This window comes from Pithys albifrons, chromosome 5 (assembly GCF_047495875.1).
Source record: "Pithys albifrons albifrons isolate INPA30051 chromosome 5, PitAlb_v1, whole genome shotgun sequence".
NCBI classification, from domain to species: domain Eukaryota; kingdom Metazoa; phylum Chordata; class Aves; order Passeriformes; family Thamnophilidae; genus Pithys; species Pithys albifrons.
The window spans coordinates 4,960,665-4,979,909 of record NC_092462.1 but is presented as its reverse complement, the minus strand read 5'-3'; the positions used below and the strand labels follow the sequence as shown (position 1 = coordinate 4,979,909).

The 19,245-nt window shown below is 41.3% G+C and overlaps 1 protein-coding gene across 2 annotated transcripts in view; it reads right to left on the bottom strand.

Annotated features, from left to right (window-relative positions):
* Nucleotides 1–500: 500 nt before the first annotated feature.
* Nucleotides 501–19,245, bottom strand: part of AFG2A (AFG2 AAA ATPase homolog A) — a 170,996-nt gene continuing 152,251 nt past the window's right edge. Inside the window, exon 17 of one of the 2 annotated variants that reach the window (XM_071555550.1) lies at nucleotides 501–2,022. In XM_071555550.1, the coding sequence (XP_071411651.1) occupies nucleotides 1,846–2,022 (177 nt within the window). In that variant the 3' untranslated portion in view covers nucleotides 501–1,845. The remainder of the gene's footprint in view (nucleotides 2,023–19,245) is intronic. The other variant, XM_071555548.1, reaches the window with a different exon arrangement.

The following is a 19,245-nucleotide window of genomic DNA, read 5'->3' as shown; positions in this document are numbered from 1 at the left end:
TCTCTCTCTCCTCTTTTCAGGAACAGACAGTGGACTAAAGTGCCAGGGAATAAAAATATGGTGTTTAATTTTTGGAAACCTCAAAAATGTAATGGTTATGATAAATGGTTCATATCCTGAGCTTCAAGTTGGAGTACAGAGAATCTAGAAAAGAAGGATAAAGCAGTTTCAGATGCTGTCTTGATCTCCAAGGCAACTTTTCCAGTTTATAATTTTCTGAATTTCCTCTGTCTTTGTACTATTAAAGAACAAACAATGAAAAAGAGAAAAAACCTGCACATACATCAGCTGAACTAAGTAAATGACTTGCTTTTCCTCATCCCTTAATCCCTGACAGTGATAGTAAAATTAAATGCTAATTACAGAAACAATAGGTTAGCAGAAAAGTAATAGAAAAGTGGTCATTTAGAAGTAGCAGATTTCTGCTTAAAAGCTACAAATCATGTACAGTGTGGAACTAAGTATGGAGAGAAAAACCATAATCAAGGTGAAGGAATTATTCTTTAAATTTTATATGGATAATGTAAGTAAATATAGTAGAAATCTCTCTTTGATATACAAATTCCTCATGAAATGATAAAATTTCTAAATAATTACTACTCAAGTTTACATATAAAATGGCTGCAAGAAAGAGAAGTCTTCAGAAGCATCAATAAACAAATCCAAAAAGTACCTTACCTAAAGCCTGAAATGACATTTCTTGTTTATTTCAACAAATGAAAGGAGGATTTGGCTAAAATTTTGACCTGTAAATTCTTCTACTTATCTGCAAAACACCAGGAAAACACAGAACTACCCACTGAAATTCAGGTCCTTGTCACTGTTCTTATATTTTTTAAAAGTTTTTGTTAAAGTCTGTATTGGTTTTGGTTTACCTTTCCCTCTGCTTTTTATGTGTGGAATAGAAAAGCTCACTCTTTCTGCTGTGGGGAAAAAGAAATGAATATTAGTTTGCTTACCTGCATTTTATCCTGAGTGCAAGAGCAGAAAGCCCACAAGGACCTGTCATTGTTTCAACAGGTGATGTAACAAAGAAATAACTTGAAAAGATTTTATCCATCCTAAAGTATTATGTGGTGATCATTTGTAACAGTTTTTGCAAGGAGGTTTTCTTGTTGATTAATTAGGATTCATTAAGGATTTGAGGTGGCCAGCCTTAAATTACCAATCAACATTCCTATTTATTTTGATGGAAACAAACATCAGCAATAAAAATCTTTCAATGTGAGTTAATCAAGGGATGGGCAGTTTTTAAGGTGCCTACTTACCAGTATGTCCAAACAGGAGTTGGGTAAGACCAAAGATAAATGTCTGGCTGTAATCAAGCAGGATACTTCAGCTTTATCTCAGAAAGCCTGTTTGGCAGCTTTGCTGGAGATCATAAATCAAAAAATTTGCAATAATTTTCAGCATTTTTTGTGGTGAGGCCACTTCCCAGGTCTGCACCTCACTGGAATGGTCTCTGGGATTAAACTGTGGCCAAGGCAGGAACAAATGAAGATGGTAATGGCACTTGTTGGTTCTCTCTTTAGGGCCAAGAAGCCACCAAAAATTCAAAATGTGATAATTTTTTTCTTATACATGGATATACATTGAGATAAACTAACTGAAATCAGCAATCTTACTAATAGTAAAACACAGGTTAAACCACTGAAATGGTAAAATACAAAGTTTAGGACAACATCTATTACACTCCAAACTTCCACATGGACTTTTATTACAACAACTCTGCGTTTAATTACCTTTGGTCACTCCACTCACAATACAAAATTCTTTGGCTTCTGACAGCCTTACAAAGGAAAGTTGCTATTCCCACTGTGAATGGGCTGTGTATTAATTTGCCTTTCAGAGGGCGTGCAGTCCACTCTGCTGCTGATAATCTGCATAAAACTGGATTAGTGAGTCGGGAATCCTCGGGGTCACGACAGTCAGCGCGCACCGAAAGTGCCGGCCCATGATGGATTTGGCATGGATGTCTTCCTGGAGAGCCAGAAGGGCTGCTTCTCTGCAGACTGCTGTTATCTGCAAGGAAACAGGGAAAAAACACAACCACATAGTGTTATTATTATTATTATAAAATATATTCCTTGAAAGAAAGAAAGCAAACAGCAGAACATCAAGGAACTCCGAATGCCACATACTCACGAGTAGAGTTTTTCCAACTTTTTTTTTATTTAATAAATTAGTTGTGGGCAATTAGGACAATCAAGACATAGGATATAGCTCGAAACTCAAGCCAAAGTAATATTACATTTCATATTACAGCATGTTGCAAATTAACTGGCTAATCATATTGCCTTGTGTTAAACTCCCCACAACACCTGATAAATTCGAACCCCAACCACCAGCCATACATTTTTCAGTCCCCAAAGTACAAGAGCAGATATTCCCAGGCTCTGTGGGCACTTTTCTTTCTCAGCTTTGCACTGGGAAAGAAATAAAACCAATTAATTCCAAAAGGAAGGCTCGAAGGAGACGGGTGTGTGGAAGGGGAGGAGGGTTAAGGTCTCATACCCTGCAATGTGTTTTTAAGCTCTCTGGACTTCAGACAGCGGAAACAGACTGATGCCAGTGTCACTCCAAAGACACATTACTGTGGTGAAAGGAGCTTGTGGAATGAAAAGAGATATTGTGATTTCCAGTGCAACAGGGAAAACAGTGATTGATATTGACTGCTGCCTTATATCTGTAAATGAAAGAGCCAGCTGAAACACATTTGTCCGGCTATTCAGCATATTTTCTCTGTTTGTTCACTTACTGAAAGGAGTTCCCCTGCTTATGTTCTGCTAATGGTTGCCAAAGCCGTTTAGTAGCTTTTTAGGGGATTTAGCAGCATGTTTAGGAAGCTTTCACAAGAAAATATGCATGGATTTAGATGGCTTTGTCAAGTTACAACAATATTACTATTAGTTCTGTGCTGCTCTAATGAGCAGCGAAGCTAAACACTGCTGTTACGCATTTTAATGCTTTTCAGGACTTCAGAGACAGCCTAACACGGAAGAGTAGCTGAGATTCAATGCACCAGCTTCTCAAGGAGATAAGGAACACATCATCCAGAAAGTTAAAGGCGGGACCTTGGTCTTCCCATGCAAGTTTTTCCCGAAGCAGACAGTGTGACTATGTCTCCATCTCTAACATGAATATTAAACTGCCTAAAGAAAAATTAAAAAAACCAAACTAGACCAAACTCTCCCAGCACACCTTGTCTACCACTCAACCCAGAAATCTTTCAAAAGGGAGAAGACTGTTGTTGGGAAAACAGATCCCAAGCATCCTGGACTCCGAACCCAGGTTGGTCTTTGAAGGACAGGTCCAGTTCCCCTTAATTAATACTGCACTAAGGGCCCCTTTCCCACAAAATCAAAAGGAAGAGACCCTTATGAAAAACCCCAAATGCAGTACAGCAAGTTTGACTATCTGCTTTTCTCACCAAGACCATCACTGACCCACAGCACCAAAATGGTGAAGCAGTGTGTCACTAACAAGATGTTTACTTGTTAGGAGCAGATAAGGAGAAGCTGAAGGAAACACTCTCAAGCAGGCAGACCCAAAATGAAGAAACAATACTGCCAGTCCCATTTTGTTTGTACCCTGATACACTCAGGAGGAATTCACCCAAAAGCTCATAGTCCTGATGATGCTTTCACGTTTTCTTTATGCTCTGGCAACACTATCAGTAACTGTGATGATAATTAATCTCCAAAAGACTTCTTTTGTTTCAGATTTCAAGACTGTACCATAAGTTCTGTGATAACTGAAAACCACTAGATGTGCAGAAGCACCAGAAAACTGGATTGTTTTTCATTTCTCAAAAGCATTTCAGCTGCTTTTAAGGCACAATGTAAGAATTCTAAGGCATAAATTACTGTTCTCCCTTTTCCTGGCTGCACTAGAATTTTTGTGGACTAAATCTTTTGTATATTACTGAGCAATAAGCAGCAGGCATTATGGCACAGTGTTGAAAATTTGGGCCCTCATGCCTAGTGACAGAGTCACATGGTGTTGTTTCCATTCCTTGGCTAACCCAGAGGATCAGGTTTCTGAGGTAAGAGATTCAACAAGGCAAGTTTGATTATTTTTCTTTGTTCAAGTATGCAAACTTAAAAAAAAAAGTCCTCACAAGCATTCTCACTAGCTGGTAAAGCTAAATCACTCGTGGAAAGCAAACACAAGCAAAGGTGCAGCCACAGTGACACGAGAGTGATTTCTTCTGGTGAGATCTGCCATGTTAATGGCCTAAGGTCACTGGTTTTTCATGGAGATTTCTTGTCACAGTCAAATTAGGACATTTCTTACCAGGTGGAGCCACTGAAGGGTTTTTGAATGTTATTTCTGTATATTGGGTCAAGTGAGGCAAAGAGGGAAGGCAGCAGAAGGGGCTGACTGACAGCAAAGGAAGAAGACCTGGGGCTTTGCAGCAAGGTATGGATCTTTCCCAGGCTTAGCAGCACTCCAAACCCAGAGGCTGCATCAAGAACATCAGTTTTAAAATGCTGCAACAGACCTACCCTCAATGAACTTGTCCAATGACTTTCTTAAAATCACTTCTCTTTCTGGCCTCCATAACATCATCCTGTGCTCGGTGTCACTGTTTAATCAAGCCTTGTATAAAAAAAGCACTTTTTTTGTATTAAACCTGGTCATTTCAGCAAGTGCCTCGTAGTCCCTGTATTATGAGAATGGTGATTCACCTGTTCTTCCCTGTACTATCAACGATTTTAGAATTTTATCTCATCCTCTCCCAGTCAAATCTTTGCAAGCTGAAGAGTTCTCGGTGATCCAGTCCCTGCTCCTGCACAACTTGTCCATGGTTCCTCCCATCTGCCACGTTGTCTTGGCTAGTTCTGCTCTATCCTCTCACTATTCAGTGGCTGAAGCCCACAGAGGGGGCATGCCAGGCCAAAGCTGTGCCCTTGGGTTGCTTGCAGTTTCTCTCCTATCATTGTGTTAGTGCTGAGATGATTTTTCTCAGAAAATTATCCACACTGACTCCAGGACCTTTTCCAGAGTGATAATATGTAATTTAGGTTGACTACTTGTGAATTTGAAGCCTGGGTGATATTTTTTTTCTCTCCATTGCATTTAGCAGCTTGAATAGCCTCTGCCTGCCTCTACAAATGAATGCTGAGAGCCAACATTACCTATCTGCAAGGTAATTCTTAATGAATTGCAAAAACATATACAAGAGATCACCATTTTTACCTTTTCCAGTGTACCAAACAAAACAAAACAAACCCCCCACAAACAAATAAAAGCACAGTCTTTTGGATCTCTGTGTGTTGTGAGGAATAGGAATAATATCCTAGTCCTGTTCCAAAGGCAAAACTGCAATTTCATGTATGGAAGGACACCAGTGATTAAACAGCATCAGACCAGGCACCAGGTAATTAAGCTGTAACTACACTGTGGGTGCTATTGCAGCAATGAAGAGCCAGCCAGGTGGAGCTGAATGCCACTGAATCTATGAGTACCAGGATATCCCCTAATTTGATCATTATAAATGAAAGTTTAACAAACAGAACTCTCAGCTTCAATGGAGAGCAAACTACTGACCTGTGCATTCATCTGCTGCCTGCTGCTCCTCTCTTAGCATGGGAATAATTTTGAATTAATGTATGAAAAACAGTATATTATTTTGTCAAGACTGATTTAACATCTGTAGGAGTGTTTTAAGACCAGAAAATAAACAAATAATTGAGAATCCTGCTTCAAAGTCAAAAACACAACAGTACCAAGCTATCCTGGGAGGGAAGGAGAATTAAAATTTGCTGTGTCAACCACACACACACAGATCAGTAAGAGGCAAAGCCACACACAAGCTCACAGCTACAAGTGCAAACCAGGATGAGTTCCCAAAAGCTATGAATTTACACCTAGTCATTCCTTCCTTCCCCATTTCACTCCCAGCAACAATAAACAGCCCGGTGCCAGTGACTGTTCTCTGAATAAACAGCATTCAGCACAACCCATCTTTCCCCCAAAGCCAATGGTTACACTGCCTGATTCAGCTCGGCTGATTCTCCCCCATTCTGGCATTAAGCACCAACTCTTTCCAGTGCACTGAAAGTCCTTTTCAGCTTCTTTGTATTTAAAGTGCTCTAAATAGCTTTAAAGAATCTTAAAAAAAAAAAAAAAAAGAAAAAGGAAAAAAAAAGAAAGAAACGAGCTTCTGTGTTAAAGCCTTAGGTATTTTCAAGAAAGTGGTTTTGTTAGCGCCGAGTGTGCTGGGAACACCTGTGAATGTGGGGTTTAATTGGGCTGCAGCTGGTGTCGATTGTGTGCCCCGTAACTGGCAGCCACTGCCTGGCTGTACATTGTGTTTCATTTTCCTTTTTCCTTCCTTTTTAACTTGCTCCTCCACCCCGCCAGTTAAAGTTGTAAGGGATTGTGTGTGTAAGAGGGATTAGGAGCCTGGAAACAGAATAGTACCCTGGGGGTTGTGAATAGCACCAATTGGGGCGCTTCCTGGATGAGAACTACCTGCGAGGCTGAGCGCCCATGCGGTGCCCGCCTGCCAGGCAGCCTCAAAGGGAGAGGGGGGCAGGCTGGGGAGGTTTGCTTTCCCGCCCAGTTAAGGGGAGAGAAAAGCTTCAGACATGGCGTTTTAAAAGGACATGAATATCTCCTGGGTCAGGACATCTGTTTCTCACTCAGGCAAATTCCTATCCCTGCAGTCTATGAGAGCAATAGACACACAAAACCAGGGAAGGTGGAAAACTTTCAGGACCCAGGACCATCACCTGATTGACTAAAAAGGTGGGCATGGATGCCTTTCCAAAGAGACAAAACAGATCAGAAGAAGATGCTCAGTAGGCAGAGAATAGCTGGGGAAGGTTGCTGACTGTATTCTAAAATTGACATAAAAAATTCAATGCAGCTCCAGCAGTGCACAGCTTCCTGCAAGGGATTTGTAGGAGGCTCAGTGCAGTGCTGGGTAGAGATGTGAATACCTCTGTGCCACCCCCAGCAGGTCACTCCTGCTCCGTGTGGGACTCCACGGCCCCTCTTTCCCCCTTCTCCTTTGTGCAGGCACCACCCGCTGCCGGCTGCGGCTCCCACCCGGCTCTGTGCTGGTTCCAGCCTAAGCCGGCCCTTTCATTAACTGATTCAATGCACCAGACCATCAGAAAACTAATCCAGAAAATAAAATAAAAAAAAAGCCTTGCTGCTGGAGTATTGAGGTGGGCTCACAGAGGGATTTGACAAGCACCAGTCAGCATGGGAGGGGTGGGCAGCACAGCGTCTTCCTCCAGGGAATGGAGAGATGATGGGGAGACCTGCCCTAGATAACGCCTTTGTACAACACGCTACATGTAAAGATAAAAATGATATTTTAAGATGTCATAAATATAATTTTTTCTTCTCTAAAATGGCTAAACAGAGGGTCTTACCTGCTGGGAGGTGGAGTTTTTGAGGTGTTTCAAAGAGGCTTAAATTCAATACTTCTCTCATGTTTCAACTTCCATGTTTCATGTATAAACCCATGACGAGATAACACAGCTTTTTTCTCTTTTCTGCACAGAGAAATTCTTACAGATCACTACAAAGCTCTTTCTGTATAGAAGAAAAAGTTTCCAATACTATGGAATAACTGATCACCCTGTGATAAATTTTGATCTAATCTTTGAAAGACAAAGAATAGCCTCTGTATGGTGCACCTCTTCATTCTGGTCAATTCTACAAACTGTAGATTTCAATTGTATGTATTACAGAATCATGGAATAGTTGGGGTTGGAAGGGACTTGAAAGACCATCTTGTTCCAACACCCGCACCAAGAGCAGGGTCACCTTCCACTAGATCAGGTTGCTCACAGCTCCACCCAACCCAGCCTTGAACACTCCCAGGGACGGGGCATCCAAAGCTTCCATGGACAAAATTCCGTAATTATACATTTGGGCATTTTGCACATGGAAAATAATCTATTCTAATCAGAGAATGATAAAATATATTAACATAATGCTTTTCACAGAATATCCATCACACATATATTCACACCTCAGATTCTTGTACACAACCTACCATGGGAGCTTTGGAGTGAATTTACTTTTTATACGATTGTTGCTCAATAAAATTTTCCCAACTAAAGTGTGCAAGGCCACACAAGTGCCTCAGTGACAGAGACGATTTTTTGATCTCTAAGAAGCCACGTTTTAAAATGTCATTAGTTTTCCTCAAGTTAAAGTGCTTACTTCTATATGGCTCTGTATTTATAAATACTGCCTTGGAACAGATGAGTTCGTATTGCAGCCACCCTCTGCAAGGATAGTGTATAATTAGATACTATTTTTTTATAAAAATAGAGACTTCTTTCTGTCTTATTAAAGAGACATTCAATATGAGCAGGCATTGGATCATCTACTTTAAAACAGGTCTGTACTGACAAAGCAGCATCTCTGTAATTCTTAAATGAAAAAGACTGGTATTAGTTTTTTTAGCAACCTGGACTAATGAAAGGTGTTCCTGCCCATGGCAGGAGGGTTGGAACTTGATGGTCATTGAGGTCCCTTCCAACAGTAATCATTCTGTGATTCCATAATTATGTGTATCCCATGTCTCTGAGCAAACAAACTCTGCTATTCCTGATTTCTTTAATGTTAAGGACATGTAACTGAACACCACCAGCTCCTTTAATGATGTCTGTACAGAGACTGTAGTTCAGAACAGTCTGCCCCAAATCTTCACTATTTAATGCACCATTTGCTCATTTGTGTAATTTTGTGGCTTGATGTGCACGTGACCTCACACAAGGGTGCCCACAGCTTACCTGAGGTGCTGCACAGGGACTGAATGCTCTTGTGCCACCTGAATACATCTGATTTAACCAGGATGGTGGTTCCCACTCAGTCCTTTCCATGGCAGCCACAACAAAAACCATGTTCTCCTTCTGCTCCCTCCTCCTGTCAGCCAGGAGGGCCAGGCTTCAGATTCACCTGGTCTACCTGCTGTGGTCACCCAGTGCCACAAAGCCTGGGCTGAGCCAGACAACTGCCTGCTTGCTCTTGTGGGACAATGGCATCATGGCAACAATTAATGAGACAGAATGACAGCAAAACACTGCATTTAACTGCTCTTACAGTACCAAAACCTGAGCACGAGTTGTGCCTGGGCAGCAGACAGTACCACATGTATCAGTAGCTCTTATTATTCTATAAAGCTTAAACACACCCAGAGAAGGGAAAGATGAGGTATGTAGCAAAAATTAAGTGTATGTATCATAACTACAGCACATGATGACAGCTAAAGAGAATAAAGCAGAGCTTTCAGTGGTACATGCTCAGTGTCATCACACATACCTCTGCTCATCCCAACATGTTCGAACAGAGCGAGGCTTCGACTCCATCTGCAAGCTTTCCTTTTACTTCTTTCCACTCTCTTAAAAAGCATTACTAGATGTGGTATCCTTCCAAGCAATATATAAAACATGTAAATTCCACTTTATCTTTTGTAACTACAAGCCCAAAATGCAGCTCTTCTCCAAGACGCTCTCTGTCGATATGGCTCCCATCACTTTGGCAGAGACATGGCATAGCTACACCTTTCACAAAGGAATTCCGTAACAAAACGAGTTTTTACATGCTGGGACTAAATATTTTTAAAGAGCACTCTTTGCCAACTCCAAGTTTCAGCTATATTTGTGCAACTGAAAAAAAAAAAATCGCACACATGTTTCTATACAAGATTAAGCTGCATTTCTGGTTAACCTCAGAATTATTTCATTTTTATATAAACATTTAATGAGAAAGTTTAACTTCTTCCCTTCAATGAGTAAAAGGAAGCCAAGCCACTAGAAAAACAGAGTCTTTCTATATGTGTATGTGTGTGCATGCACTCATTTTAATTAAAAGTAATTAAGAGAATACTGTGTTCTCACTCTCAATCTGCTGGTGCTGCAGAGGACCCGAACACAGAGCCAGTGGTATTTTGCTGAATGCTGTCAGCAACACAGATTGAATTATGCAACCAAAAATTTAAAACTAGAAGACTTGGAGGACATCATTAGTTGTAGCTGTCATGAGTCTCTCTCTAGGAAAAAAAACCCCAACCTACAAAACAGATTTGGCAGCTTCTACCTTATGAAACCTGGTGTTAAGTGGCTGTCATGTTTCCCTGTGTGCTTTTCAGATTTCAAGGCAGACAGATATGAGGTTGGGTGATACATTCAGCATATTCTGTATTTCTTGCACTGGAAAATAATTCATGCCTTTTCTTTCTCAAGTTCAACCTGGGAGAGCAGCAAAGGCCTCAGACTCCTATCAAAATAAAGGAAATAAAAGTGATTCTGCAAAAGGAATTGTGAGAAGTGCCCTCCCTTCCCTAAAAATATTTGGTCAGTAGAGCACAGCTAGTCTAGAACTGTCTTTCATCTCCTTTCAGCTCCAGCAGCATTTCTGTCACATTTTATCACCATTTTAAGGTAGCTAGAGCCCTAAACTTCGGAATCCACCCAGCAAAAAAGGAAAGCAAAAAATCCTTTTCTCATGGGTTTATTGAAACTTATTCTGTCTTTGGAGCCATGGCAAATACTGTCCTGTTTTGCATCTTACAGAACAGGTTAATAGCAACTGCACTGTAGTTATCTACATAGGAGCTACCATAATACAACACAGTAAAAGCACACTCAGTAAAGATTTATGGCAAATCTCCTGGAAACTTAGTGCTTCTATCAATTTGGAGAGGAAACACAAATTCTGCATACCTTCTGGTCTCAGTATGGTTACTTACACATGAATACACATACTGAGTTGAGGCAGGAGGTGAGAAAAGACATTTGGGGAGAAAAGACATAAGGCCTTTAGATTGCAAGATGAATAATGTCCTTAATGGAAGCCCTCTTGCTTTTATTTATTGGGTTCTCAGTTCCTGGAAGGTGTGAGATGTCTCCTGTGGAGTATCTATTTCCTCGGCAGAATGCTAGAGGAATTTCAGACTCTTTCTAAGTTTACCTCTTGGAGCTTCCCCTGGTACCCAGCTGCTCATGTTTCCCAGGAAAACCAGGGAGGAGCGCTACTGCATGCCTGTATTCCAGAGGGGCAGGGTATGGCTGGGAGTGCAGTCAGACCTAGAAAGCAATGCTGTCAGCCACAGCTAAATGCCTTTATGTACAGCTATTACTCCTAAAAGAGGAAGCAAAAAGGCTGCTGAAGAACATTTAAGTTTTAATGCAAATTTTGCTTGTGCGAGAAAAGAAATAATTATTGGAAGAAACCATGAACAATGTAAGTATATGGAACAAGAGAAGTGGTGTGCCAGCAATTACATTGAGTTAAGGATTTATGTAAGGAGAGTATTTTAATGGAACAGAAAGTCAATAAGCGTATTTCTTCTCTTTCATATTAATAAACTCCTTCTCAGTTTGTGTCATGTTATTGCAAAAACTTCCTTGGTCTCCCGGGTTTTCTCCCCCTCCTTCCTTGCCTATAATGTAATGCAAATTTCCAATGTTATGAATACTTGGAGAATGGGTCACTAGCATTTCTCTTAGCAAAGACATTTTACATTCAAAATTTACCCTCAACAGTTTTGCAAACATGCATAGGGGAAGCAGAGGAGTCCTCCACGTGTTATTTAGCTTTGCTTTTTAAGGTTAACAGCATCTGAATGTCTGTAATAGAACTAAGGATCACAGCTAAAAAAAAGGCCTCAGAAGCCATTAAGGAATGTTAGGACTACCCTGAAGTGACCCTGAGGTTTGAGGGACACTTATGATCCACAGTCACCATCAGGGAAAAAATTCTGCTCCCCATCCAGTTTCCACCACTAGAGAAAGGAATTGTATCCAAAGGAATTGTCCAAATAGCCACAAAGAGAAAAGAGGAAAGAAAGGTGAAGGGAACAACTGCTGTAAAGTGCAATAGCAAAGACAGAGAGGAGCCACAGGCTGGGGGAGCTTTTGGCAGAAGGGAAGAAGGATAAAATGAGAATATGAGAAAAAACCAACCCAGTGCCATGGATTGTACAGATCCTAAACACCCCTCAGTTCAGGTTTGCTCAGGAATTGCCTACCTGCAGGACAAAGCATGAATTTCCCACTTGCTCGTGTATTGTATTTACTCTTTTCATGGTAGATGCACAGACAGTAGGACTCAGACAGAAAGTATTAACCCCTCTGCAGAAACAATAAAAGGTGATCAAGAGTGGAGGTACAGGATGCTACCACAGAAGCACAGTTTTCCATACTGAACTCAAAACCAAATGCTATTTTGTCTCAGCTTCTAATTATTCAGCATTGCAAAGATCAGGAGGTGTCCTTAACACTTCCTGCCTGAAATCAAATTTAATACTTTTCATGGTATCTGGAAGACTCTGCGATATCATTTGTTTGGTATGGTGTAAGCAAGTTTTAAATGCTTGACATGTCACAGGGAAACTGGATTTCATTCCTTCCTTTAATTTGTGTGACACCACACAGATGGTACTCACCTCAGCAGCCCAGATTTGTGAAGGCACGTGTTTTCAGCCCAAAGGGGGCATTTGAGTACCTCACCTGCGTGTTCCCAGGTATCAAAGTGCAGGTTGCACAGCACAGATGTGCTTCAGGAAGCCTCTCTCGTGCTGTAATGTGCATCTCCTATTTCTCAAGTGACTTACAAATCAAATAACTCTGAAGGTTGGAACAGGCACAGCATCACAGCGACACTCAGGCACTGAGGGCTTTTTTCCCCCCACAAATAACCACGTCAGGAACAGCAGCTGTAGCACCATAGAGCCTGAAACAACCTGGGACTCTCACCCTGTGTCATTAAATGCTATTTTGCTAAATTAAAGGCCACAAATAAGTCATATTGTATCCATAAGGACCACAGGCCTCTCCCATTCCGCTATTTCCCTCAGCTGTAGATCATTCAAAATCTCATGGAAGACACATTTTAACTTTCATAGTTTGGGGTTTGGTTTTGTTCTTTTTTTGTAAGAGGAGGACCTTCCACCCCTCAGTGGACACAATACTCAAACCACACTGCCAAATATTATATAATGTCCTTTCCAGAGTTAATTTTTAATTTCCTGACTCCACTGCATGAGAAATTTTCGAATTGTCTTGGCAGTCACTTACCGGCATGTGCAGACCTAATTGCAGGAGTGAATGCAGAGTCAGCCCAAATGCAAACCTCGGGACTGATTGAAGAGTTTCTGCAGAATTAGTTACTTGGTTGAATCAAGTTCCAGAGAGACCCACGGTCCAAGAAATGATTGCAGATGTAACGCCAAAGGTGCAAACCTTTCCTGCCCCAGCCTGCTGTGCAGCCAGGGGAGGCAGGTGTTTTCAACGTGTCGCTCAAGAACCTGATGATTTCCCATTTTCCTTTTTTAATGCCACAATTCATAACCCACAGATGTTGTGCATGGCTATAAATCTTGGCACCCTCTCCACTGCGAAAGAATTTCTCCTGGTATTCAATTTTCTTTGCTTTACCTTAAGTCACCCTAATCATGCTGACATCTACTATCGATGATTATATTAGCCCTAAAAGATCCTTAAACAAATGAAAAGGACTGACTTCCACTCCTAAAGTTCTGCTTCCAATTTTCTAAAGGAAATTAAATAATGTATAAATCAAATGCTGGGCGCAGGCCCAGGCAGCTGAACATCGCTTTGTCCTTTCAAAGTGAAGACGAAGTGTCTGCTATAGAAGGGACAAGCCAAGAGAAATAAAGCTTAACCTCAGCTCCATGTGAAAGTGATTTGGGATAATCGGGGGAATCTGCAAAGAGGTTAAAACAGGGACCACATACTAACAGGAGAACTTCACATGATGATCAAATACATATCAAGAGCTGACCTTCACCTGGAGGAGCTGCACAGCCATGTCAGCTTGTTCCACCACAGCAAAGGGCAGGAAAAAGAAGAGATGAGCAGGAAGTCAAAAATCTATTTATAGCCAGCATTTGTCAAGTCTTAGTAGTCTTATCAGGGTGGGCTTTTTTCAGTTTGCATGATTTGTAACTAAGTACTGCTGGACAACCTTGCAGCAAGTCAGCTACACAGTGAGTGGACACACTATTTCCCAGTCCTCCCTTAGCCAATACATACTGCTTAGATTAGTAAATCAGCCACCAGGGGACTTCTTAATTTATGTACTACTGACGGACTGTTGATCCTTCTCTTTAACACAGTATATATATCTAAAAGGGGAAAAATCAGTATAAATGTGTTCGATGTCTTCCTGGTATTATTTCCTGAGCAAGGGATTGCCTTAACTGCCATCAGGCATTTCTTAAAACTGTTGGGAACAGATGTATTTTGTAATATGATTTCTAGATTAAAAGAAGACCCTAATCAAGTCTACATGGTTTCAACACGAGTTCATGCTGACATTTTTGCACACAGACGGGTGGGTTTGAAATCTCTGATCAGCACTGGACTTCATAACTGGGGCCAACATAACCCTGTTTAGATAACCCAAACTTTGATGAAGAGAAAAACATGTGACATGCTAGAACTATATGCACTCTTGACTATTGCCAAAATCTTCCTCTTCTCCCTTTTGCATGGCACAGGATATTTCAGATGTGATGCAAACAAAAAAAGCACTTAATTTTAGATGGTGGAAGTTTCCTCTTCACACTTTCTTAAGAAACGTACGAAATTATTTTCAGCACTCCTTTGGTCTGTCACAACACAAACTGAGTAGGTGGCAAAGCAGAGATAGCCATGTAACACTTAAACAGACATGTGAATTTAGCACACATCTTGCTTAGCGGTTGCAAACATGTCAGGAAATACTACACTGTTTAAAAAAAAAAAAGGTAAATCCCCAAACAAAATTACTATCAGTTTATTTCACTTTTAAAAAGTAAACTCTGTATATATGCTCTTTTTTTTTGGTAGAGTTATTTCAAAGCACACAGTGGTGCTACTGCCATTTAAGCTCAGGATACAAATTCATCAAGCACACTTGAATCAGAAGAACCCACAGATTTACTGGGTTCACAGACTTGTAATTTACCAGCAAGTACCCGTGTCTTTCATGAGAGCTATAAAATATTGGAATAAGCTTCAAGAATGCTATTTCAGTAAAAGAGGCAATTCAACCAACTGTTGTGAGCTGGGAGATTCTCCCATCCGTTTCCCTGCTACCTTTCTCCCGACAGTTCCCCTGTAAATGAAGCATTAGTTTAAAAAAAGCAAATCAAGTAATGGAACTGGGGGGCTTTCATGGCACCACAGGGCTTTACACAAACACTGCCAGAACAAACTCCTCTGTAAGACCTCCAAGTTTTGCATCACTTTGTCTCGGCAGGTTCCCAAATATGAATAGCAAGAAAAAAAACAAGCGATAAGAAGGATGGGAAGAAGTAGGAAGTTTTCACAGAGTGTGGTTGTTTGCCATCCTTGAATTTAAACAAAGCCAGACGCACAGTATGTTACTCACACATGAAAAGAGGAGAGCCACGATGGGAAGGAAAGACTTTTCTCTTTTCCTCTCTCCCTGTTTCAAGAAAGCATCCCTGAAAGCACACAGGCATCTGCTTTGGGTTCCACTGACGTCAGTAAACACGACTGAAGTAAAGCACATGCTTAAATATGTTCCAAAACACTTATGTGCTTTTAGTAATTGGAAGATAAATGGAGGCTATAAATTGATGAGTTGAACAAGTTCAATGAACAACGAGACACTTTTCAACTTTAAGGTGATGGTAACTTCCAGGTTCTGCAAAACTTTGGACTCAGTAACATCCATTATCAGAACCAGAGACAGTTTCTAATGCAGGTTTCAATCAAATTGCGAATGCCAAAATCCATGCACTGGTAACAGAAGTTGTGATTAATGCCAGTGTGTCACATTCCTTTGATGCTTTGTATCACTAACATATAACAGTTAAACCAGGGGTTTATGTGCAAAGCACTTATCAGAAGTAGTGGCATCGTGGGTTCCCAAACTCCCATATGGTATGTATTTAACATAAAAATCTGCTACAAACTACCATCCTTCTCTTTCACAGTCACACGAATCTTCTGTTTCCAAGTGGAAACTGTCTGCATTTCTCATCTACATTTATCCAATACCCAGAGCAGAAAGCCAGGGGCTTCCACTGACAGCTGGAATACAGGGAGAGAACAGGCAATAAGATAGTTAATCACTAAGTATTTCAACTTATTTTTTATACATTGATGTCTCCAGTAAAAGGAAAATAGGAAAAAACATGAAGGTCTGGCTACTCATCCCTGTCAGGTCATTTTGCTGTGGTCAGCAGCTCAGGCAATGGTGTCTCAGAGAGGTTGGGAGAGGGGTAAGAAATATGAGAGAGCGGTAAGAAATATGGGCTCTTCTGCCACAGTATTGAGACATGACATGCCAGGGACCTTGGTGGGGTTAGGCAAAAGTCACTCCAAACAGGAGTCAGCCATTTGACAATCCCTTAAAGGGACTGAATATAGGATTACAGGCCTTGGCTCTAACACAGATGCCATTTTTCACCACCTGAAAGCTCTGCTGACACCTGGGATGACCTGCCTTCCCGAGATCAGTGCTCACTCACGTCCCAGACCTCAGGGACCATTATTAGTGGAGGGTGACAGCAGCCACTGGGGTACCTGGCACGACAAAGACTCATTGTAGGCACTGCCATGGGAGTTACTGCAGGGGGATCTGATTCCTCAGTAACAGGCAGGATCAGGTCCTAAATTAACAATTCCCAGCTTTCATTAGGTTTATTCATCCCCAGGCCAATTTACCTGCTGGCATAACTCCCCTGAGGATTGTGCCAGCAAAGACTTTGGCCTAATAACTACAGATTAATTTCTGTAGCATCATCTTTGTGTGGCTTTGAGAAGACTGTTTGTATATTCTGCTGTTTGTGGAAGCAAACAACAATTATGAAGGAAAATTTTGACTACACAACTACTCTTTCAAAATAAAAATAATTAAAAAAAAAGTAGTCTAGACCATAGGCAAAAAATCCAAATGGAAATTATGTCTAAAAAATATGGAAGTTTAAAACTCTCCTGTATATTACTTTTTGAGTTATTAGCACCTAAATATTCTCCATGGTCAAAAGCGCATTAATGAGTTGGAAGACAAAGTGATCTAATCAGAGGAGATCAGCAGTAATTTATCCTGCAGAAGATTTACATGCAGCAGCCATGTGTGTTTGTTTATGATCTCTACATCTGGTAATGAGTTTTCGACTTGATGGAAGGCTGCGGTAGAATAATGCGCTCTGTTCCTCACACGGCTAATTAATGCTCTATTTAATCTGGTAAAAGGCACTTTAAAAATAAACACTAATTTCCAGCAGACCATAAAGAATAGGTAACAACTGAGTAACACCACATAGGCCTAAAAACTGGTGTAGCAACTGCTCAAGCATTTCAAAAAGGTGAGTTTTAACTCCCAGAGTACCGTGTGAAGTGTGTGCACACATATACCTCTCCAACACTGCAAACAGTACACTAAGAAGCCTTTGATACCCTTTGATGATGAAAGCTGGAGTGATAATATGCAGGAATGACAAAAACCAGTAGGAGAAGGCAGAGCTAAAATATTTCCCATCACTCACACATGGAGTGTTAAACCATGTTTTGTGTTCATAAGGTACCTACAGTGACACTGTTGGTCATCACCCTCCACCTCACTCTGACAATGGATAAAATGAGCAATAAATCATGATTGCCACAGTGACAGGCAAAGCAGCCATGCAGAGATGTTTAGAGACTGGATCCTCACCAAAGGAAAAGGCCTGGGAGATGGTATTCAGCCTGTCCTCTGCCCGCAGAGTTGGCTGCAGGGGGAGCACGAGGTGGGGGTCGGTGTTCTCAGCTTCCACTGGAGCCATTCCATTGCTTTTAGTCACTTCACCAAGACCTTGTCTCCACAGGATGTCATGCTGGAACAGCTACTGCATTTACATTCACACCCTATCTCATTCCAGGATAACTTCCTCACATTGACATGCCCTCAGAAGTACAAGAGCATTCGTCTGTGGCTGCATTTAGCCCTAGGCTGGAGTCTCACGAGGTAAGAGAGAATAGAGATTTGGCTTTATCTTATAAACTGTGCTAATGTATCTCACCACCCCTTGGATTGAAACCAACTTCTCTCTAACCTCCCAATCATTTCCCGCAGAAAGCCTGTACTTTAGCCCATGAGAGAAGACAAGGACATTAGGAAAAATCAGAAGGATTACAGGACATGGAAAGTCTGTGTGAGCTGCATCAAATGGCAAATTGCCCAGACTGATACCAAAGCTATGAAATGGCCCATTTCAGTGACAGAGTGCCATGGTGGCTAAAAGAAAACGTGCTTAGGCTTCAAGTCCTGAGGAACAACACTGCAGAGCCTTGGGATGGATTCCCCACCTGGAATTAAAGGTAATCAGTTAAAACAGATAAACACAGAGCAAACGAATGAGTAGAGATTGAAACTTTTCACATACACTGAAGTGACAACAGGGATTCTCCTGACAAGCACAATTCCTACCCTCCCACTCACACATTCAGTGGACCGAGTTTGTATCTCAGGACTTCCTGTGTGCTCTTTAGCTGGATTAGAAAAGGCATTTTTTCAGAGCTTACAGCTCAGATCCCCAACCACAGCACAGTTATCTGCAATGTCCTTGCCTTCCTAGTTCAGAATTCCCAAGGCAAGCAGCAAGGACCAAGTGGAAACCACATGTCTGAAAGGGATATTCTAGCAAATACACCCTGTGAGGCACAGCCAGGTGAGGTCAGTGATAACAGGAATGGCAAGTTGTTAAAATGGAACCAACAATTCCCTAAAACTAGTTTGGTTTCAGGAGAAGAGAGTGCAGGCTGAAGGCTGCAGAGATGTGCCAGGCCCTGCTACAGGACTAAGTGTAAGTGAGCAAACAGAACATGATTCTGGAGGTGACCAGTCCACTCTGCACTTCCATCAATGCTTGTTTGATAAAGATTTCAGTGCCTGTAGCTCGGTGGGTTCCTGGGTCTGCAGAAACTCTTTCTTCATTCTCTTCCAAGACAAAACAGTTAGAGCTTCAAACCATGCAGGGTTGCAGCTTTAATGCTGCAGAATCCCCACGTACCCACTTCCTCTCTTTCCTCAATTCTTCCCTATCTGATTGACTGTTTACTTACAGGCCATATGGGAAGCGTGTCGGGAAAGCACGTATCCGGGTTCACGTTCCGAATAAATACTTTTTATGACTATTCCCATGACCTGCAGCAACAGACTGGATTAGTCACCCACAACTATGTATAATCATACAATCATTTAAATACATTTTCAAAACAGAATACGTTTTGAGATACAGATCAGCTAAATATT